General features: G+C 39.4%; 1 protein-coding gene across 3 annotated transcripts; it reads right to left on the bottom strand.

The window, feature by feature from the left end:
- Positions 1–2,853: 2,853 nt before the first annotated feature.
- GTSF1 (gametocyte specific factor 1) lies at positions 2,854–22,122 on the bottom strand. 3 transcript variants are annotated; one of them, XM_019960011.2, is made up of 9 exons: positions 22,028–22,122; positions 20,157–20,202; positions 14,144–14,244; positions 12,239–12,365; positions 11,723–11,806; positions 10,911–10,974; positions 9,586–9,680; positions 8,107–8,139; positions 2,854–5,888 (listed from the first exon to the last, which is right to left on the bottom strand). In XM_019960011.2, exons 2-8 carry the CDS (start codon positions 20,170–20,172, stop codon positions 8,123–8,125), a joined length of 504 nt encoding a protein of 167 aa, XP_019815570.1. In that variant the 5' UTR covers positions 20,173–20,202; positions 22,028–22,122; the 3' UTR covers positions 2,854–5,888; positions 8,107–8,122. The 3 variants fall into 3 exon arrangements, with proteins under 3 accessions (XP_019815570.1, XP_070645085.1, XP_070645086.1); XM_070788984.1 differs by lacking the exon at positions 22,028–22,122 and adding an exon at positions 21,892–21,973; XM_070788985.1 differs by lacking the exon at positions 22,028–22,122 and adding an exon at positions 21,153–21,172.
- Positions 22,123–23,250: the final 1,128 nt, after the last annotated feature.

The raw sequence follows: 23,250 nt of genomic DNA, 5'->3' as shown, positions 1-23,250 counted from the left end.
TTGAATGTTCAAGGCAGTAGGACTAAAATAGACCCCTGGTCCTGCAAATTAGTAGGTTGAGTGGAGACAGAACAGAGTGGGCAGAGTGCAATGGATTGAGTAAGTGGGAACTTCAGACCAAGTATAGACTTTTTCAATAAATCTAGCACTGAAGGGAAGAAGCAAGCAAACATTAGAGAGGCAGTGGGGAGGTTTCTACATGTTGGTTTTGCTCAACATGATACTTTTCTAGTGTATGGTATTGGAAAGCTGGACTACATTTCCCACAATCCCTTGTAGCTAGGGTTCAGATACTATTTCAGATCTGCCAATCGGATGTATTATCCTATGTTTCTAAAGTCAGCAAGGATTAAGAGAGGGTGCAGGGCATCCATTTGGGGATGCTAACAGTGGCAGATACGGTAGTGTGCTTCTTGAACTGGCAGCTTCCTTAACTGTAGTAGACACAGAACCTTCTGGAGCAGTCTTTGGCTGGTATTTCTGGAAGTCCAGTTTAGAGTTTATTTCTTCAGTCTTCTCAACAATTCTGTGATCCATTTAATGCCCTATGACAAATCCTTTCCTGCTTAGACTGGCTCAAATGGATGTTTTCTGCAACTGAACCTAATATGGGGGAGAGGGTTTTTTTTTTTTTTTTTAATGAATGTAATGGTAGCATTTTTTTAGCTTAAAGACAACTTACTTATTACTGAAAAATATAACATACAAAGAGAAAGAAATAGAATTGAGAGAAAAGAGGGAATAACTTATGGAAGATATTGGAAGACAGAAGAAGTTAGCTGGGAGAGCCATCCTTTGACAGCCCCAATAACTCTTGCCTCCTTGTATTCATGCTCCTTCGACTTCTACAACGAAAAGGGCTCACCAGCGTAACCAAAAGCATGCTGTGGAAACGATGGAGTGTGACTTCTAAAGTTAGGTCATTAAAGAATTTATAGCTTCCTCCTTGCTCTTAACTTACTCACTCTGGGGGAAGGCAGCTGACATGTTGTGAGGGCACTCAAACACACTATGGAGAGTCCCATATGTGGAGGAACTGAGGCCTTGCCAACAACCAATACAGACTTGCCAAATACGTGAGTGAGCCATGTTAGAAGTAAATCCTCCAGCCTCACTTCAAGTCTTCAGAAAACTGTAGCCCTGCCTGACATCTTGACTGCAACCAGAAGAGAGATCCCAAGCCAGGATTACCCAGCTAAGCCACTTGTGAATTCCTCACCCTTAGAAACTGGGAGGGTAATAATGTTTGCTAGTGTTTAAATCCAGGGAAGATCCCCTGGAGTGCATAGCAACCCACTCCAGTATTCTTGCCTGGAGAATCTCATGGATAGAGGAGCCTGGTGGGCTGCAGTCCTTAGGGTTGCACTGAGTCAGACACGACTGAAGCAACTTGGCACACATGTGTTCTAATCCATGGTGCTTTGGGGAAATTTGTTATGCATCAACAGCAGAGCTATCTTACAGGGATGAGGTTAGTTTTAGAGATGAAGTGTGCCTCTGAGATAAAAGGAGAAAATGGATGTCACAAGCATTCAAATCTAGGGGTGGGAAAAAGAGGAAGTCAAGTCTGATGACCAGTATTTTTTCTACAAAGAAAAGAGGCAAAGCCATCTGTTGAGAGTAAGGGTGGAAAGTAGGGACTATAAAGTTGAGAACAATAAAAAGAATATAATAGTTACCAGGTAAAGCTGAAAAAAGCCAAATAGGAATGAGTGCTTGAGTTAAAAAATCATACATCTGCAGCAGAGTCAGTTGGTATATTATGTGATTTCCTATCACTATGCTCGATAACCCAGAGGGATTAGAGTAAGAGATGGTAGGTTTCACTTGATTTGATAACTGGTGAAGCGGAGACAGCAGAAAAACAACAGATTCAAGGGAACAGGGTGCTGACTTAGCCCAATGAAGTGACTAACCACGCAGTCCAAGCTGGTAGACATGGAAACAAGTTGAGGAGGAAACACGTGGCCTGAGAGAGTAAGAGGCTGAGTGCAGAATTAACATTTAGAGAAACATAACGGTTACAGAAGCCCAAGGCAGTAACTCCTTAGGAATCAGAAGTCCCAAGTTATGGTCATGGCACACTATTAACAAGCTTGGTATTCTAGGCAAACAGAAAATTTTCAGGGCCTTTATCTCCCTACCCTTGGTTAAAAATACTCAAAATGTTAAAGAACAGTGGCTTGCTTGCAGTAAGCCTTCTGCAATGATTTTAGCAATTATTCTTAGATGTTTTAGAATTACATTGTTTAATACACATGTATAAAGCATAGTTAACACTGGGAAACCCAAAACCCAATTAAACTGACTAGTGTGTTTTTTCCTGATCCTATCCTTCTGACTTCTCCCCTGGAGAGAACAACTATCTTGGATTTTGTGTTTATCCTTCTTTTTCCTAAAAGAATATGTCCTGTTGCATACTGGTACAGAGCCTATTTCTTTACAGACCAGATGAAGCTGTGGATCAATGCTCTCTGAACTCCCCTCCAGCTCTGAGCATATGAGGTATGACAGGTGGATATCAAACGTACGCACCTAGTAGACTCGTATCAGTGTTTGTTTTCAAGGCCTTATAAAGCTACACCACCGACTCTTCTGTTGAAATTTCCAATTCGACAGAAGCATATCTCAATGAAACGTCTAAAGATCAAGACTTTCCATGACTTTCAATTTGCACCTCTGCTATAAAGTTCTACTCTAGAGAAAACCAACACAAGGAGCTAAATAATTTAAGCCCCTAACCCTGTCCGATGAAATCCTCAAACGCCCGAGGAAACAGGACAGAAACAGATGAGCTGGGAAAGTATACTTTATTTCAGTGACAAGTATTTTAATAAAAATTAAGAGGCGTGGTTGGGTTCATATGTAGTAGTTTTTAATACAACATAGATTCATTTCTTCCATATATATGTGTATATGTAAGTAGACTAAAGTAAAACAACTGAATGTCTTTTCAATGTTCATCAAAAGTGCTCACACTATTTTAGTTTCACAAAAAACCACCTTTTAATGAGGTAAACACGAATGCAAATCTGCTGACCATATGGCTTTTCTCCAGGGTTACTGTCCAGCCTAGGATGCTGGTCTTCCTACCTGTTACAACCTGAGATTTTATATTTGTTATAGCAGTTACCAAGTTGTTCAGAGTTAAGTAAATTGGCAGTGGAATTGCTGTGTCAAGGGCAAAATAATACTCACCCCCCACCCCATACACAGGTCTGTGTTTTTCAGACTTCAGTATGGCTGGAATAAGTCAGCTGAGACTACTGGTACAAGGTAACGGGTTAATGTGTTTTCAGTGGCTTTTGAAGAAGCCACACCTATAAAGTAGGATGTGAGTATGTTCTGAACCTGAACAGTACCAGGAAGACAGTGGTCAAAAGAATGAGCAGTCACTATAGTAATTTTCTCATGGAATTTAAGTCATTTTCCTTATTCTACCCATTGAACTGGCATAAGAAAACGTATTTTCTAAGAGGTATCTTCTCCCCAAGGACAGTCCTGCTTCAAATCACCTTGATTTCTATAACCTGCCTCTTTACAAATGGTAATAAGAAGTGTAACATCATCCCTTTAGTCTTTGTCTACCTTGGAGTGTAATATGAATGGTGAAAAGTACAATAGAGGACTCTCGGAATGCCAGTACGGGTGTAAGAGACTAACACAAGCGGCTACTGTTCTGTCTCGCCAATGAAGGGGTACTGCAGTGCGCTATTTGAAACTGAACCCGAATACTCCCCTTGTTTACCTCAAGTACAGCTATCGGGAGACCTAAGCATCATTTACTACCTACATTTGTTTATTCCTGGTAAGAACATTTGCAAATCACAATGGCACTTCTAGAATACCCACAGAGAAAGGCAACCTTCCCGAAAGCAAATGTTCTCCCTTCCTGGATAAGATCAAAATGCAGAACTCAAAGGCTAAGATAAGCTTCTGAAACATGTCTACATTTAACCTTTAACCATAACACTTGACCTTCACTGAAATTAGGGTAGAATATTCAACTGTTTACTTTCCACTGTTCATATTCCAAACAGAAGGTAGCCTCTGAAAAAGGTCTCAAAAATAAGCAAGCTTCACCTCCCAACTTCTGACAGTAGTAGAATTCAAGGCACTTCTTTGCTCTGGTTTTTGGGAATGTCCAAAATCTCCAGCAAACTAAATCCAAACTAGTGTACCCTAGGCCCCCAAAAAATCCTAAGCAAACTGGCTGCTTTAATCATTAGTTTACTAAAGAGACAATGGGGTGGTCTATTCTGTGAGCTAACAAAATTAATATAGGCAGGCATTTACCTATAGTGAGTGTTATTCACACTTGGATAGGTCACATGTATTGCTGGTTAAGTTCTAGAACTGGTGAGCAAAGAGGTGTCCTAAAATAACAACATAAGGTTTTTCATGAATGATAGATGCTAGCCTAATTTGCCTCTCTAGATATTTAAAAACCACAAAGTAACTCTTTTCTATTTAATCCCTTCTTTGAGTTATACTCAAGTAGCTAATTCTTTGCAGTAAGACTCATACTTCTGTTTTTCCTAAACTTGGTAGGAGTTCTGGGTTTCAAGTGTAATATAGACAGTTTGGGTTGTTATCACCCAAATAAATGAAATCAAAAGGGTTTTGTATTTTCCAGTTAAAACTATTTTTAAATAAAGTTAAAGTGTTGTGAGCTGTTGACTGACAAACATTAAGTGACCAGAATTAGGGGCATAATGGGTGTTTTTTCCTCCTCCTTAATACACCACATCACCCTCTCCAGAAGAAATAGTTTATTCACTTATTTATACCAGTAGAAGCAGAATTATCTTGAATCTGTCTATAGAAGTTGGAACTAAATAAACAGATAGTTTTGCTTCATTAGGAGAGAATCCTGTTTTGCATGAAACTTGTGGAAGAAGCATTCCATAAGAGCCCATTTCCCCTACAAACAATGCTCAAGAGATCACTTTTGTTATTACTGGTCAGTATGCTTCCTCTGAGTCCCTATCTATACCAGATCGCAAATCCCTTCCCGTGCCAGACAGTTTTAAACTCAAACCACACCAAATCTGCAACCAACCAACCAAATAAAGAACTAGTCTGGGAGATTATGAAGTCTCCTTTTGAGGGCCAAAAAGATGCTAGGATAGCCAGAGCCTTGGGTATTTCAGAAATCTAACTTTTTACACACACGTCCCAGGGCCTTCACACATTTCAGCTTTGAGCTTAATCAAATTTCACACACAGGTGGAAAGCCTATCTCTTCTCCACATGTACACTGGTTCCTCCTCTTCATTCTAATCTTCACTCCTACATAATCCACACCTACCTTGACAGCTAGTACAATTTCTAGCTGAAATGTGGGAAAGAGAAAAGAAACCTATCCTAAGTTAGAAAAGTTTAGGGAACAAGATGTCCTAAGGATTCTAAATAAGAATGGGGTATATTTCTATATATAAATGCTATCAACATCAAAGACTCAGTAAACAGAAAAGGTCCATTCCTATAAATGCTAGAAGGAATTTGGTTCATGTGAGTCAGAGAACACAAACACAGTTACTTTTTCCAATCCAAATTTCTTGCCTGCTTTAGCTGGATCCTTTAAGGTAACTTTAGATGATTCTGTTTCATTAATGCAGAATGGGATATGAATTCTGATCTTGGGGCTGCAGGCACTTAACCAAATTATCAAGCTGTCTACAATGATGGTTTACTTGAAACATTTCTTCTGAGCATGAGGGTTTTTTCTTGTATCAAATGAGTAAGGACTCACGGCAGGGAGGGGAAAAAAAAAGGTACTTGTCAGTTTGCAAGTCACAGACAGTTTATCTTTCTATAATTAGATTAGGAGAAAAAAAATGAAGAACACACTGTAGCGGGAAGAAAAGTCTTCCAGGGTCTGGCATCTGTAAGGAAACAAGAAAAAAATAAGAGTTCTTAGTTCCTTTCAATGACAAAAGCACCAACCACATCCGACAACAGGCCACACAACTATAGCCCAATTACAGTCTCTTGGTCTGCTGGAAGAATCTGTTGTTGTTAAGGGCAGAACACCAGGTACCTTCTGACCCTTAGCTCTTTAGTATTACTAATCACACAGAAACTTGTTAATTGATTTAAAAACATTCTATACAGAGATCAATATACAGTCCTTGATAGTTACCATGGGTGAAGAGAAAATCAGAATTTACCATCCAGGCAACTGACTTCTCCAGACAATTCTGGACTAATTCCAATTAACTTATTTTTTTCTCTTTTCATATACCCTATCTACTCATTAATTTAATAATATTTTTTGAGCTATTACGATGCACATTGAAAGTAAAGTCACTCAGTTCTGCCTGACTCTTTGCAAACCCATGGACTATGTAGTTTGGGTATTCTCCAGGCCAGAATATTGGAGTGGGTAGCCGTGCCCTTCTCCAGGGGATCTTCCCGACCCAGGACCAGCTGAGCTATCAGGGAAGCTCACAATGCATAATAGGGGAACAAAAATGAACACGGTATACCTGCTTCTGAGGCACTTATCTGGTAAAATATTGTTGATGAAAACATAAATGGGATAAAGCATTTAAGTGCAAGGTGAACAAACCCTTTTCATGTATGTGCAATAAAAAAAATTTTCTGCTTACTCTTTAAGTTCCTTAAGGGAATAAGTCATGCCTTCCGTGTGTGTGTGTGTGTGTGTGTGTGTAGCAGTGTGTGTGTGTGTGTGTGTGTGTGTGTGTGTGTGTGTGTGTAGTGTGTGTGTGTCTATCTACCCAAAGAAGAGAATTCTGCAACAACAGGCGTTCAAAAAATGGTGCTTTATTTTTAACTAAGAGGATAAGAAGATCTGTGGCTATTTAAGGATTCTTACCTAAATTTTCCTCCTTATTCCTCTGTGGTAACACGTACAGAAAAATTATCAGTGTGTAATGAGTTTATCACTTTTCCAAAGCAGAAAAGTGTTTAGTCCTAAGTGACAAGAAGTTTCTCCTAGGCTTTCACCATAGAGTAGCCACTGGATAGGTAGCTATCCATACTGGATGAACACCAAACACTTTGAGCAGTGTGCCAGAGAAGGATTCAGAGTTCTTCATTTACCCAGGTCTGTGTGTGCTTTTCTGATGCACTCCACTGCAGTTGCGTCTCTTTGCCTTCTGGGACCAAATCCAATTTTCTGGCTTCCAGATATATTTAATAATTTGATGTCAGAACCTACCAAGAAAAATGGCCCGTCCCTAGAAGCAACTGATAAATATTATTGTTCTCAGCTAAGGGGTGTTTGCTTTTAGAATATCTTTTGTTTCTCAACAGAAGAAACATCAGTTTTGGTACAAAACAAACCCTAGCTCGCAGAAGATCCATCTGCTTCACTGTTCAGAAAAAGTGAATGGACTACAAGGCAACAAGCCAATTACTCATTCATTCAATAAATATTCACTGAAGGCCTAGCATCTCATGACAGTGGGGATTATCATCCCATTCCCGGCCCAACAATATTCCTCTTTTGCCAGAAGCCATGTGGCTGGTCAACCTCAGCCAAGGCAGCCGTTTGAAGCATCAAACCTGGCTCTGCTGTGGGTACATAGGGTATCTCAAAGATGGGCTTCATCTACGAAAACTAAAAGATTTTGGTCTCTTTATATAGATTTTGTAAGGTTCTGCTAAATCAAATATTCAGATAAGATCTACAGTGCAATAAGATCTAGAGACTTTTGGAGACCCAAAACTTTAAAATGCTAGTTAAAAAGTATGCATTTTTTGATGAGTATTAAATTGTACTGCACAGGGAAAGAATTGCAAAGCAGTGAAGCACAGCTGTCTGATTAATCTCAGCCCATTAAAAAGGCATGATAGATGTAGAATGCAACTTTGATTAAAAAAAAAAAGAAAAAGGCAATGTGCACTAACGTTAGGGAGAGCAACTTGGCATGTAACAGAATTCTAATTTAACTAGTAAATGTTTATTCATTAGCATGTAAAGCCATAACAGAGGCTATATACTTAAAAAACGAAAGGCACACACAGAGCTTTAATTTGGTACCATAATCTAAAAGAAAATTGGACCCAGATTGCTTTATGTCCAGTTAAATCTTGCTACCATCTGAAAAAATTATGAAATAAAACTGAAACACTTACTTGATGAAATATTCAGTTACTGTGCATTTCCATCTATGGAGTAGAAATATTTCAAAATAAATACACCATGTCAATTGAAATTCACTCCACCCCCTAGTCTTACTAAACACAAATGATTTATTCCTGGGGTATATGGAATTATATAATAAAGCAGAATTTAAAATTAGTGACTGGATTTCAGCACGGAAAAAGAAAATAGTCTTCCACCTATCAAGCCTTAGGGCATATGATTAGGTAACCTCATATTGGGGGAAATGCAACTATCCAAAGGGAAATGTTTTAAAGGGGATCCTGTAGCCACCTAAAAATTAGCTCAAACAACAACAAAGACTGAAATCAAGGAAATCTGAATTTGGGGGCAACATCAGGAAAAGGAAGTTTATATTAAATAAAAATGACAGTATGTTGGGTGTACCAATATATGGGAATTTCTTTACTAGGGTGGTATGACATGAATTTCAGACCTATTTACTCAGCATTGTCTCCGAGGCCTTGGGAAGACATCTGAATACCATTCTTATGCTGGTTCTTATAACATTACTTTCATTTTGTCTCTACCCATTACCTTTCAGGCCCTTGCAATCCAATTTCTAATCCCAATTCCCTATTGATATTATGCTTTAAAAATCAGGGATGATTTCCTCCTAGTTAAAATAGTCTTTTTATTGGTCCCAAATTTATCCATGGAATCCGATGTCAGTGGTCACCCTTGTTTTTTCTTTCTCGGTTTGAGTTTTATTTGCAAAAATGTAATTTTTTAAGCCATCAGTAATTCACAATTGAAGTAGGCATTTATTCATACCTGAAACCAAAGGCTTGAGATGGGGGTAGAGAAATGTTATAAGAGAGGTGGGAGTGGGCAGGAAACAAAAAGAACTGAAAAGGCAGGAAAAGGAAACGTGGGGATAATTCTGGTCTGGTCTTGGGAGTTAAGAGACTCATTCAGGGTCCAGATCTGCCAACTACCAGCAAAGCAAACAATTTTTTGTGCAATTAGTATGTATTTTATAATTAAAAAATTTTAACCAAAACGTTCCTTGTTTATAGTTTTGAAGAGCAGATAAGAATACTGATGAGAGCACACAGCATAGAGCTTTCTGTCAGGAAGCTCAACTAGTATGCACGTGTGCTCAGTTGCTAAGATGTGTCTGACTCTTTGTGACCCCAGGCTCCTCTGTTCATGGGATTTCCCAGGCAAGAATACTGGAGTGGGTTGCCCTTTCTTTCTCCATCACCCTGTCTTGAAAATATTCTTTAGGCTTCTGTGATCCTGTACTTGCCTGTTACTAACCAGGGTTAGGACCAGGGTGAGATGAGTGATGTGCTTAAGATGCAAAATCTGGGGAGGCGCTCACTCTCAGGGCCATACGGGTGCAAGGCATTCGGTATTCAGACTGAACATGTCCTTGAATAATTAAGACCAACTGTATTTATTTAGTACAACACATAGCAAGAACATTTTGCCACTATTTCACTTACTGTTTTTCCATGGCAGAACATATGGAAGAGACTTGGGAACACGCATGCCTGAAGCCAGGTTACTCTTATGTTCCATAACTATGTTGCTTGCAGGGCTGCAAAAAGAGAGATGAATTTGAGTATGCTGGCATATTTGCATTCTTTAGGCAGGCAAACATAAGACAATCAAAATGTGTTTTTTGTAATTTGGGGAAAAACAACCACCTACATTCTGAAATGTAAACACATTTCCATCAAAACATTCTTGCAATTAGAATGATTACCACTTCTCTGGATAGCTCACTGTTCTGTACAGGCATTAAGATGGGTTTAACCATTTTCATTTTCTAGAAATTGAGATAAACAGCAATGCCATCTACTGTTCAATTGTATGACAGGCTCATCAACTCACTCAATATACATAAGAGATAAAAAATGCCAAGACAACCAAACTAAAGGCCACAAATCTCACAGAATTGAGATAAAATTAAAATTGTACCAATGGAATTCATCTTTAAGTTTTTCTATCTCAGTGTACACATAAACTACAAGTAACTGTACACTTATAATAACTGACTTTAGGAGCTAAAAAATAAAAATTGGTTAAGTATTCTATTTGAGGATAAAATGAAGTCTACTATCTAATATTTTCATTTTCTAATCTGGAAATGCTCTCATTTGGGTTTGAAATATGATCTTTTTTTTTCTTGTTGGCCACACTATATGGCTTATGGGATCTTAGTTCCCCAGCCAGGGATGGAACCTGCACCCTTGGTAGTGAAAGTGTGGCATTCTAACTACTGGACTGCCAGGGAATTCGGAACATGATCCTAAAAGGTTTGAAGATCAAGTGGTAATGAAAAATCTTAGAGATTTAAATTAGATACAAAATCAGTGGGGAAGGAGATGAGTTTTTTCCATACATAATTGGTATTATGGATTGTCCAATCTCAAATCAGAAACTTTTAAGATTACTTTTTCCTTAGACACTAGTTATCCAGAGCAAAAATAACACATATAGTACAGCTACATAAGTTTTTCAAAGCATTAAAATAACATGAACTTAGCAAAAACTCTTAAGACATAAGAAGGGCTGGCGCCACTGTCTCCTGTGCTAGACTACAAGCTAGTATTTTTGTGTTCCCACAGGAATTAATGCAAAGCATGTGACCTTTTTATGACTCAAGGAATAAATAGAAAAAAAACCACCAAAACTATATCTAGACAAATTACCACCAAGTAACATCATTGAGGAAAGAGGTCAATACATGCTCTGGAGCCTTCTGTTGGTAACAGAGCACTTTGATTCTGGGAGGAAGTGGTGGGAATGAGATCTTTTCATTTACCTATTGTTGCCACAGTAGTTGGCTGTGCCCCAGACAAATGGGGTGCTGGTCTGTTCCCACAAATCTGCCAAAGGAAACAAAACACAGTTTGTGGTGCTACTAGGTAAAACACCAATTCATGCTTGTCGAATTTGTGAGATGAGAAATAATAAACAAGTTCAGAGAAGCAAGTAAAAACTGGTCAAGTACCCTAAGTGACACAGTAGCAAGAATTTAACTGAAGGATAGAAACACAAGCGACATAAATAATAATAAACGTGCCTGCTGCTGCTGCTGCTAAGTCGCTTCAGTCGTATCCGACTCTGTGCGACCCCATAGATGGCAGCCCACCAGGCTCCCCCGTCCCTGGGATTCTCCAGGCAAGATCACTGGAGTGGGTTGCCATTTCCTTCTCCAATGCATGAAAGTGAAAAGGGAAAGTGAAGTCGCTCAGTTGTGTCCAACTCTTATCGACCCCATGGACTGCAGCCCACCAGGCTCCTCCGTCCATGGGATTTTCCAGGCAAGAGTACTGGAGTGGGGTGCCATTGCCTTCTCCGAATAAACATGACTAGTAACAACCAAACACAGATGGTATAACACAATTTATGGAAAAAACATATGTAAAGTAGTGTTCTTTTCCAATCAAGTGGGAAAGGCTGTTCCGTGTGTCTGCACAGAGATACAACTGTCTTTGTACTGGGGCTCAGTAAGAATAATAAGGCATTCTGAACAACATGGTATGTTCATAAAAAAGGAGACCCTTCCTTCTGTCTAGAGCAAACGACTCCAGAGTTTGGCACTGTGGAGAAAGAGACGTGGAGGCCCCTCACCTTTGTCCCAGTCTTCATCGCAAGGAGGGCACCGCCACGTGCTCTCAGCCATAGTCTCTTGTCCAAGGCTCCTGGTTTGGTTGACTGCAAGACAACAGAGATTCTGACTGAAGAAGGGGACACTGCCAAGTTATTATATTTAAAGGAGTTAGTGGCTTAAAAGGTTGCAGGGTCTTTGTTTCTGAAAAATGGATAGGATGAAAGCTAAACAGGTCTTATCTCCTTTTCGACAGAAGACAAGAAAGAGAAGCAGAAACAAAGATGTTTGCTGTATTTACGGTAATAAAAGAATTTTTATTTTTAAACGAATTATTAGTAAAATCAATCAGGTTGTTCAGAAGAAAAAGAAGTCTGGCACCTGACAATCTTTTGCTGCTAAGATTAAAAATCTCAAAGGCAGAAAGGTATTGTTTTTCTGAAATGATGAAAGCCAAAAATCAAGGTGACAATGTAGCATCATATAAATTTGACGGAGCTAACCTCCAGTACTGAAACATCTTAGCTAGTCAGTCTTACCTACATCCTGCTCAATACAGCTTTTGTCATCACAGCTTGAGATATGATGACTGATTTCAGCCCGAGGAACCTGATGGCGAGCATTGAAGGGACAAGTTGCCAGTTTGTTTGCGACATCAGGATGATTCTGGGAAAAAAATTAAAGTGGTTTTTCAATAAACTTGTGGTGGAACTGTGATAGGTACACTCAGCAGAACATTAAGAGAGATTTATTTATCACCTATACAGATCACAGAGACATTACCTCTTTGTTATGATTATAAAGACTGACAACACAGATATTGGGGTTAAAATGGTTTATAAGGAAGTAAACAGTGAATTTAAGATTGGGTATTTGAATCATATATTCTCCCTGTTTACTTCTCAGGGTCACACGAGTCCGGTGGGACAGCCTGTAAGGCACAGCCTGTAAGGCACAGCTCTCTGGATGTCTTTGAAAGCTGATATTCAGGACGAACAGCAACACTAAAACACACTTTGTCTGCATTGCAGTAGCGCCCCTGCTGCTGCAGTACAAGAGTGCAGGAAAATAGCTGTGGGAAGGGAGCTGCAGAAGAGGCAAACCCAGTGATTTTTCAGATTAACACAGGAACACTTCTTTAAAGTAACGATGCCTGAAATGAGGCTCTGAACAATTTGTCCTTTATTTCAGCTATTTCACTAAGGAAAAGTCCAGATGATAGAGAACTCTGTTGACCAAGTTCCTTATTTTAATACAAAACAAGAAAACAAAACAAAGTGTTTAATATAACCCAAATGCTATGTTAAGTTTACCAGCAATTAAGAAATTAGGAGAAGCAAAAGATATATCACAAATGATACTCAAAAAAGTAAAAATAATGTAAAGTGGGGAGAAGGGTGCAAAAAAATAGAAGATGGAGAAAATTGTGAGGGCAGGTATCTCCATGATTTTTTAAAGGGACAGTGGGCATTCTAATGCAAAGGTTTTGTGGCTGAAGATTAAGAGCATTAGGAGAGGGGAGTTATGATGATGGCTCCCTTTCCCAACCTTTCTCCTTGGGACATGTCTGAGAGCCTACAGGAGGAAGTTGTGGTGGTATCTGCTGGTCTCTAATGTCTAGGTTCAACCTTAAGGAATTCTTGCTCTAGACATTGAAAGGAGCTGAGAAATAATCAACAATGGCATTATAATCACGTCTCCAGGACTGCAAGAGAAACATCCCTTGAAGAATATTAATGCATATGTGAACTGTATGCAGGTTTGGATTAAATACCTAAATTGTTTTCCAAGCATAAATCCTGGCAGAACTCTGGCCTCTGTATCTGACCTTTCTATTCTAACCACCCTTTCAAACTGTCTCAATTAATACATCAGCATTAAATTAGCTTATATCAACTAAATCTACAAAAGGTGACCAGAGGGAAAAAACTCTTCGAGCTTTTTTTTCCCCGCTCCCCCTAAAGATGCTTACTGTTGAAACTTGGAGAAATAGTTATTTTTATGAATAATCTTTTCTTGGGTTAACCTCTAGCTGTTCAACTTCTCTAACAATTCTAAACAAACAAACAAAAAAATCAGAAATAAGTGTATTACAGTACTCAATCCTTATCAGGACAATAAGTACATCAAATTTACAAGGCAAGAATGATTTCTTATCACTAGTAAAAATTAGTGTTTCCTCTGTTTCACAGAGGGTGAGAAGACCAGAGAGAAACTGTTTAAGGGTGCTGTGTCACTAGTTGGGGGAAAAACCAAAATGAGAAAAAACTTACATACCCAAGAAATAAAGAAATTCTTTTCTATAAATGTTGGCATTTAACCCAAAGCAATTCTGGCATTTAATTAAAACATATATGCTAAAATTCTTTGATATTTATAAAACTTGGTTTTTTAAAAGAATTCAGGAGGCCATCACCGGGCAAATTGAGAAAATAATACCATACCTTTCTGCACTTGATAAGATGATAAGGAAACCTGCAGGCCCTGATCTGGTGGTTTTTATCATAGGGGCATTGTAACAGCTTTTCAGGGTCCAGAGTATCGACTGAAAGACAGAAAAACAGGCTAAGTATAAAGCTTAACAGGCCCTTGCAACATTTCAGCATCCTTGGCACATGGATTTTTCAACAGCATCTGTTAAGAACTGAACAAGACAGCCTAACAACAACTTGAAAGTTTTTTTTTAAAGGGTGACTAAAAACATCTGAAAACGTAAGATAAAACTGTGTTATTGAATCTTCATTAAGTCCAGCAAAACCAGCATTCATGGGGTGGGGTCAAAGTTCACATTTGGTTGTACATAAATACTGTTGTTTTTATTGTTGGTAATCCTTATTATAACAAAAAATTAAACGATACGTCTTTTCCTTTTCTGAAAGTGCTAATTCAGGGTCATTCTTTTCTCTAGCTAGTTCAACCAAAACTTCCCAGGCAGTATACTGAAGGTTGGAACGGACAATGTATTGATATACTGATGTGGGGGTCCACCGCACATGTGCCCCCTAGTCCCCAACTAGTCTTAGGGCAAGCTGAGGGTAGTTAACCCCCTACACCAGCATCCCTATTTACTAGTTTGTCATGACATGAAAAAAGTTGGTAAGCACTGCTCTATATCAGTTATATGTTCTATGGAAGCTTAGGAAATACTCGTTCATAGATTTATTTTTTTGTCTGCCTGATTTAATGTACTTCTCGAAATAGCTCCTAGTCAGTGAATCTAGTTACCTCTCAAATGAGACCAATACCTTTACCAAATTGGTAAAGATTCCAAAATTTCATATTTTGGAACATAATGAGAAAAAACCCCCTACAGAATTCTTTAATCTGATGATCATGAAACTGGCCAGATAAAAAGTAGAAAGAATAATCTGCAAAAATAGAACCTCCTAAGTTTGAGACAACTGCACATATATGAGGCTACTGTGAGAAAGCCAACCCCTAACCTATATTGTGCAATTTAAAAGTACCCTTCGAAGACTATACTTTCAGGCTCCATTTCAATAGTTTAATAGACTCTAGAGAAGTTTCTCATAACATGTAAAACTAATCTTAGGTTCTGCAAAATGTCCAGGCTGAGCCCCAAATTTTAAGAATCTTGGTTAAAGGAGAGAAGTTAAACAGTTAAGTACATTTTGAATATATTATGAGGACAAGAGGCAATCTAATAAAATGCTGTTGCCACCACTGAAGGCAATAATAAAAGTGAAATAAGATAAACAATTCACATTTGATAAGAAGCTTATAAACCAAGAGACTGCTATGAAAATCAGAAGCCAGGGGAACTGAAACAGTGTCCCTGGAAGAGTGGTAAACATGGGATAAATTGCTAACCGTGATCGTGATGCAAATGAGTCAGAAAGGTGACTTGAAGGACAGAATGAACAGGAATGAAAAGTCTTAAAGGACAAGCAGGCTTATTATGCCAACCAGGCTCATCCTGAGCAGTGATCCTTTCACATTTCTGAAGCTTCAGGATACACAGGAAGAGTATACAGATGAAATTCTTGTTAGTTTTCCTCCATTTAATCCATTTTATCACAAGCAAATGATAGGCCGTGTCAGGAGCTGACAGACTGGACATACTTTATGATTCATACACATGTTACTGCCCATACAGTGGCATACATCAGAGTTAATAATGATAGCTTCCTACTAAAACGCTTTACTTTTTGGTCTCTGATAACTAAGGTCTGCTCTAAACGGGTCTTTTATTTAAAGATTAAACATTTTTCAATTTTATGTTTAATTTAAAATTTTTAATGGTAATAATATAAATAACAAAATTCATCACATTAACTATTTAAAAGTGTACAGTTTATTGGTGTTAATTATATTCACGTTGTTGTGAATCTAGACAACCTCTAGAAATTTTCACCTTGCAAAACAAACTCTATACCCATTAAATAACTCCCATTGCCTCCTCCCTGAAACCGCTGGCAGCCATTATTCTACTTTTTGTTTCTATGAGTTTGACTATTCTAGATATTTCATACAAGTGAAATCACATGGCATGTGGTCTTTTTGTGATTCAGTTCAGTTTAGTTGCTCAGTCATGTCCAACTCTTTGCGACCCCATTAACTGCAACACGCCAGGCCTCCCTGTCCATCCATCACCAACTCCTGGAGTTCACTCAAACTCATGTCCATCGAGTCGGTGATGCCATCCAGCCATCTCATCCTCTGTCGTCCCCTTCTCCTGCCCCCAATCCCTCCCAGCATCAGAGTCTTTTCCAATGAGTCAACTCTTCACATGAGGTGGCCAAAGTATTGGAGTTTCAGCTTTAGCATCAGTCCTTCCAAAGAACACCCAGGACTGATCTCCTTGCAGTCCAAGGGACTCTCAAGAGTCTTCTCCAACACCACAGTTCAAAAGCATCAATTCTTCGGCGCTCGGCTTTCTTCACAGTCCAACTCTCACATCCATGCATGACCACTGGAAAAACCATAGCCTTGACTAGACGGACCTTTGTTAGCAAAGTAATGTCTCTGCTTTTGAATATGCTATCTAGGTTGGTCATAACTTTCCTTCCAAGGAGTAAGCGTCTTTTAATTTCATGGCTGCAATCACCATCTGCAGTGATTTTGGAGCCCCCAAAAATAAAGTCTGACACTGTTTCCCCATCTATTTCCCATGAAGTGATGGGACCAGATGCCATGATCTTAGTTTTCTGAATGTTGAGATTTAAGCCAACTTTTTCACTCTCCTCTTTCACTTTCATCAAGAGGCTTTTGAGTTCCTCTTCACTTTCTGCCATAAGGGTGGTGTCATCTGCATATCTGAGGTTATTGATATTTCTCCCGGCAGTCTTGATTCCAGCTTGTGCTTCTTCCAGCCCAGCGTTTCTCATGATGTACTCTGCATAGAAGTTAAATAAGCAGGGTGACAATATACAGCCTTGACGGACTCCTTTTCCTATTTGGAACCAGTCTGTTGTTCCATGTGCAGTTCTTTTTGTGATTAATTAAATTACCACAATGTCCTCAGAGTGTAGCATGTGACAGGATTTCCTGTAACTATTTTATTTGCTTTTCTTTAAAAAACAAACAAACTTAACAGCTCCTTCTGTATCAGTGAAATGTAAGAAACATTTCCCTGCTGTGTATGGATGTAGCACAGATTCTTACTCAGTTCCCTTACTGATACATTTACGTTGTTTCTAGTTTTTACTATTACATAAATGCTGTGGCTAGCAACCTAATATATACTTATCTGTGTACTGTATGAGTATTTTCCTTGGGCAGATACCTAGGAGTACTGCACAAAGTAGTATATGAAATTAAAGTTGTAACAAATAATATTGAACTCCTCAGCAAAAAAATTTTTTAGAATGTCCCTTAAATTGGTTTACCTGTTTTTTAACATTAAAAAAATTTTAAATTTCTTTTTAATTGGAGATAATTGCTTTACAATAATTTGTTGGTTTCTGCCATACATCAACACGAATCAGCCATGTTCCCCTCCCTCTCACCTCCCACCCCATCCCAGCTCTCTAGATTGTTAGAGATCAGCAAAAATCTTGAGTGACTTTTTGGGAATATAATTTAATTCGGAAAACAAAGTAGGCCTCATGGACAAGCTTCCTCCAAAAGCACAGACTCAGATATTCCTCACACTTGGATAGGGTCCAGAACCCATGGTGAGAAATGGAGGAAACTGCACGGAAATGAGGAACCAGACCTGACAAGAGTATCATCAGCTAAGAGGTACTGCCTGAAGACAGAAGCTGGAGAGCCTCAGGAATCTGGCAGATTAGAGAGTTTTAGATCAGTTGGGGGGAAAGGTCAAGTACATTCTAAACAGTATTTCTCACTTTAACTTGATTCCTGGTGTTAAATCACTTGAGGACTATAGATTCTGATTCAGCACGTTTGAGATGAGGCCTGAGATTATGCATTTCTAACATACTGCCAGGTTCTTTTTTTTTTTAAATCTTAAAAACAGTGAAACTTTACCAAGACACAGATAAACAGAAAAAAATGCTATGCTTAAGAGTTGAGTCTTTACAAGCCAATATATTTTACTAAATTTACTTAACCACAAACTTAAAAATTTTAAAGAAACAGCAAAATTAACCATTTCCTTCTTTCTTTAACAAACATCTACTGATTAAAAAAGTCTGTGCTATGTAGCAGTAATTACAAGAACCAAGTGATATTTTTCTAAGAAAAAAATCACCACTGGAAAAAGTAAAGAATACGAGACATAAAGGGAGATGATGCTTTCTAATTTAACAGAGTAGTAAGCTTCCAAGAATAAATATAAATCTCTTGTATCTATCTCACACAGAAATCTCAGATTTTAATTAACATATTTTTAGAAAAATTAAGGAAGTGAAGCAGGGAGCCCTAAGGAAGATCAAGGAGAATCAGACTTCTAGATCCATTATTCTCAAAGTATGGTCCTTATTAGCATTACCACCTGGGAGCGTGTTAGAAATGCAAATTCTTGAGTCCCAGACCTTCTGAATCAAAAATTTGGGGGGAGGGCTCCAGAAACCTGTGTCTTAACAAGTATCCCAGGTGATTCTTCGGCATGCTATAGTAGATATTTAATAAAGACTGTTTCCATGTAATTTCTACCTGTTGGTGATAAAGGTTCTATTGGACTCTTCCTTGAAGGCAGAATGGAACTAAAATATCTTTCAGTTAGAACTTAAGAGATTCTGAACAAGATAGCAAGGTAAGAAACAAAGGCAGCCTTGTTGACAAGTTTCATCCACTGAGATGTTCCTCAAACTTGGTCAGGGTCTAGAAACCATAGTGCCTAGAGGTATCAAGTAGGGCACTACATATAAACAACATACAAGGCTCTGGTTCTGACTCTGTCCCCAACAACGTAACCATGGGGTAAATTAGTTAACCTAGGCTCCGTTTTCTGTTGTAAAATTCTAGTGTTGAATGAAATGGTTTTTCAGGCCTCTCTTGTTCTACTCTTGTATGATCCTAGCTCTCCCAGCTCCCATTTGATTTTCTGGGCCATTGAGATTCCTGGATCACTAGAGAAATAAGAATCCTCCCTGCTACTGCTGCTAAGCTGCTTCAGTCATGTCTGACTCTGTGCAACCCCATAGACAGCAGCCCACCAGGCTCCCCCATCCCTGGGATTCTCCAGGCAAGAATACTGGAGTGGGTTGCCATTTCCTTCTCCAATGCATGAAAGTGAAAGGTGAAAGTGAAGTCGCTCAGTCGTGTCCGACTCCTAGCGACCTCATGGACTGCAGCCTTCCAGGCTCCTCCGTCCATGGGATTTTCCAGGCAAGAGTACTGGAGTGGGGTGCCATTGCCTTCTCCAACTAATTCACTAGTTTATTATGCAATAAAATAACAGAGGCTTTGAATAAGTTACACTGGCTAGTAACAACTAATCAGTTTTCTTCCGTGATTACTGTTCTTCTACATAGGATAATTAATTCATGGATGGTCTTTCTGGTCTATCTTCAACTATTCTTACACTACATAATCAATTAGGGACACCTTTTTACAGATATATAAAGAGAACACAGGTAGCTTTAATGTAAGTTGAGTTTGTTAAATCTATTTGTTATGACGAATCCTCCCTAGGATTTCTTTAATCCTAAAAACTCAATGCACATCAATATGAGGTATACCATATTATCCCCAAAAAACAGAAACCAGGGGTTACCATCCCTGTGTCACTAACAGGAGAAACTGAAGTTCTAAAGAATGAAAATTATTCACTTAATAAATAAAAATATAGTTTAACATAGGTGTCCCAACCGGAGCTTTCTCAAAGCTTGATGACTTCTCATACTTTTTAATTTCAAGGGTCCTATTTCAAATTTGGACATTTCTCTGCATTACTAAACAGTCTCACTTTTTCTTCCCAGCAGTTTAGCGAAAAAGTGAATCTTTCTCAACACATTAAAAGTCTTGTCAGAGAGAAAGTTACATGTAAGTAACTTAACTTATTTTCTAAAAGCAACAAGAAGTACTTACTGTAAGTTTCTTCCATGTTGGGAATTAAGGAGCCAAATCCAAAGTGCTGGGGGAAAGAAAAAACTGGATCAGGAAATCAGAAATAAAACATATCAAAAGAAGCCCTAAGAAGTGGAATCAAACTAGAACTGAAGTCACCCAAGTTTAATATAAAAAACCCTTATAGCATCTCCCTCTTCCTATTAGTTTTTCCCCTTTAATGCATTCTTCACTACTTTGAACCATTTTATCACTGCCTAACTCACACTCTTAGAATAGATTCTAGGGCTCACAGTTAAGAAAAACCAAACATGACTACTACTAAAACTGTATTCAGGTGAGAGGATGTCAGTCAATTCTAAGTGCCATTACAACACCTTATCACTTTACCATCCTTTAGGGTTTGATGCTATTTAACATTAGAAGGGGCAAGTCAAGCCCACAAGAACGTTATTTAAACTGCAGGATAAACAAAGGAATAGGGTACTATTTTAAAGTTCTCAAGTCCTTAAAAATACAGGATGATCGGGCTGCCAATCTTGCTTCCCCCTGCCCCTGAGGACTTGGGAACGCTGGAAGCCTATGTCAGACTGTACAGTCAATCCATTCAGTATGCCCAGAGACACGCCAGTTTACTATTTCTATGATTTTTCTTAAACATGATTAGGAAGTATCACACTTTTCCCAGTGATGCTTTATTTCCTCCCCCGCCTCCACGCTAAACCAGACAGATTTGGTTATTTAAATTTCTCAAGGTAATACTCATTCCCTCTGTGCACTGAGGGAACATTTCTGAATGTCAGTACTCAAGAACTGTCCATTTTATAGCTGACAGAATCATAAAAGAATAAGTCTGTAACAGAAATATGGAAGATTAAAAGACAATTTTTAGTTTGAACCCTCTTCCACCTGACTCTCCCCTATTGAGCTCTGTGATTAAACAAACTTATCATTACAAAAAAGACTAAATTTATATAAAACCATCCCCATAGTAAACTTAAAACTGGCTAGATTTACAGTTATTGCCCCTAGAGCCAGCTCTCCTCATACAATTCCACACCCCTTCCCCCCATTCTATGACATAAGCAGTCTTGGAACCTATGATATGAAATACAAGTGATCAGCTGGAACTTGTTTAGTAATTTGCTGCAGAGCCTATTTGTAAATGACAATCACTGGTGAAACTGCCATGAAAAAATAATTTTCATGTCTGAGTTAAGAAATTTTGACCTTCCTTTTGATATGTTATAGTTACTCTATACTTTTTCAACAAAAATAAAAAGAGAACTGGAAGAACCAAACACTATGTTCCTTGATTTTAAGGCATTTAAAGGCACAATCAGTGCCAGATTCAGCAACTTGCAAGAAGCCCCCCTATCCTCTGGGGGCAAAAAGACTAAATTACAGTAGATTAAGGGCACTGGAAACTACAGCCTCATCATTCAGCCTTGTCCATGTAAGTGTCCTATCACTATCAAACTGTTACCAACTTTTCACGTTTTTCCTAGTACTAGACGGCGGTGAAATGCGCACTCAGCAGTCAAGCCTGGGAGCTGGTTGTAGCCTGAAGCAACGGGTTACACGTAACCGAGCTGGGGTCTCAGTAAAACCAACATTTTTCCTCCTTTAAACAAAAGTCAAGAGTCTATTTAAAAATGGGGCTAAATAGAAGAAGGTGGGGAAGGTGCCTAACTTAAAAAACTAAGACTAAGGAGCTAGGGAGGCCCTCGACGGGACGAAGCAGTGGCAGACCCACCGGTTGCCTAAACACCTTTGCTGAGGACCCACAAGGCGGGCAGAAGAGGGAATATACTAGAAGGTGAAAGTATCCTAGTCCACTAACGGTGAGATTTTTGGAGGTCCCCAAGCCAGGACCTGGGCTTCTTTCCTACCTCGGCGGAGACACGCTCTCCTCGCCCCACGGTCGCCTTCGCTCACACCCGTGCCCCAGCAACGCTCCCTTCCGGCCTCTGACGTTAGTGGGTGGGGCCCCCACTTCCTGTGACGCAGCGGGTGCGGGCCGCTCGGATGACTGCCTTCTTGGCACTCCCTTCTTGGTTTCCGCCCATCCTCCTCTCGGGAGGTGGTCCTCCGGCACCTGGAATGACAGTGGCTTTGCGTGCCTGGAACTCGCGCTGCCTTCCCGGCCTCTGTGGGGGCCATCTTAGAAACTAGAATGAGCGCTGAGACATAGCGCTCGAGGAGGGGATGGGACACCTTAGAGGTCAACTGATGCTGGTGAGAAGGAAGCCATGTTAGTGCAAGTTGTCCAGTTCAGTTCAGTAGCTCAGTCTTGTCTGACTCTTGGCGACCCCTTGAATCGCAGCACGCCAGGCCTCCCTATCCATCACCAACTCCCGGAGTTCACTCAAACTCAATGTCCAACAAGTCGGTGATGCCATCCAGCCATCTCATCCTCTGTCGTCCCCTTCTCCTCTTGCCCCAAGTCGCTCCCAGCATCAGGGTCTTTTCCAATGAGTCAACTCTTCACATGAAGTAGCCAAAGTATTGGAGTTTCAGCTTTAGCATCAGTCCTTCCAAAGAACACCCAGGACTGATCTCCTTTAGAATGGATTGGTTGAATCTCCTTGCAGTTCAAGGGACTCTCAAGAGTCTTCTTCAACACCACAGTTCAAAAGCATCAATTCTTCAGTGCTCAGCTTTCTTCACAGTCCAACTCTCACATCCCTACATGACCACTGGAAAAACCATAGCCTTGACTAGACGGACCTTTGTTGGCAAAGTAATGTCTCTGCTTTTTAATATGCTAAGTTGGTCATAACTTTCCTTCCAAGGAGTAAGCGTCTTTTAATTTCATGGATGCAAGAGAAAGATAATTTAGGTTTTTGAGGGGAGGGAAGACGAAAATTGAAAAAGAGATAAACAGAAGAGGTCCCCTCCTCCCACCCCCCAGTTCCCCCCAAAACCAACCACTAAGGACAGGAATCTAGTTTTTGTTTAGCATGCCATGTAGGTAGAGTTTCAAAATTCAAAAATCGATAATGGTTTATCGGAGAATGTTTGGTAGGATGTATGCCCTAGTCCGGAGAAGGTGATGGCACCCCACTCCAGTACTCTTGCCTGGAAAATCCCATGGACAGAGGAGCCTGGTACG

The sequence above is a fragment of the Bos indicus genome, chromosome 5 (genome assembly GCF_029378745.1).
Source record: "Bos indicus isolate NIAB-ARS_2022 breed Sahiwal x Tharparkar chromosome 5, NIAB-ARS_B.indTharparkar_mat_pri_1.0, whole genome shotgun sequence".
Lineage (NCBI taxonomy): Eukaryota > Metazoa > Chordata > Mammalia > Artiodactyla > Bovidae > Bos > Bos indicus.
Note: the sequence above shows the minus strand (reverse complement) of the source record. Positions and strands in the feature narration are given on the sequence as shown.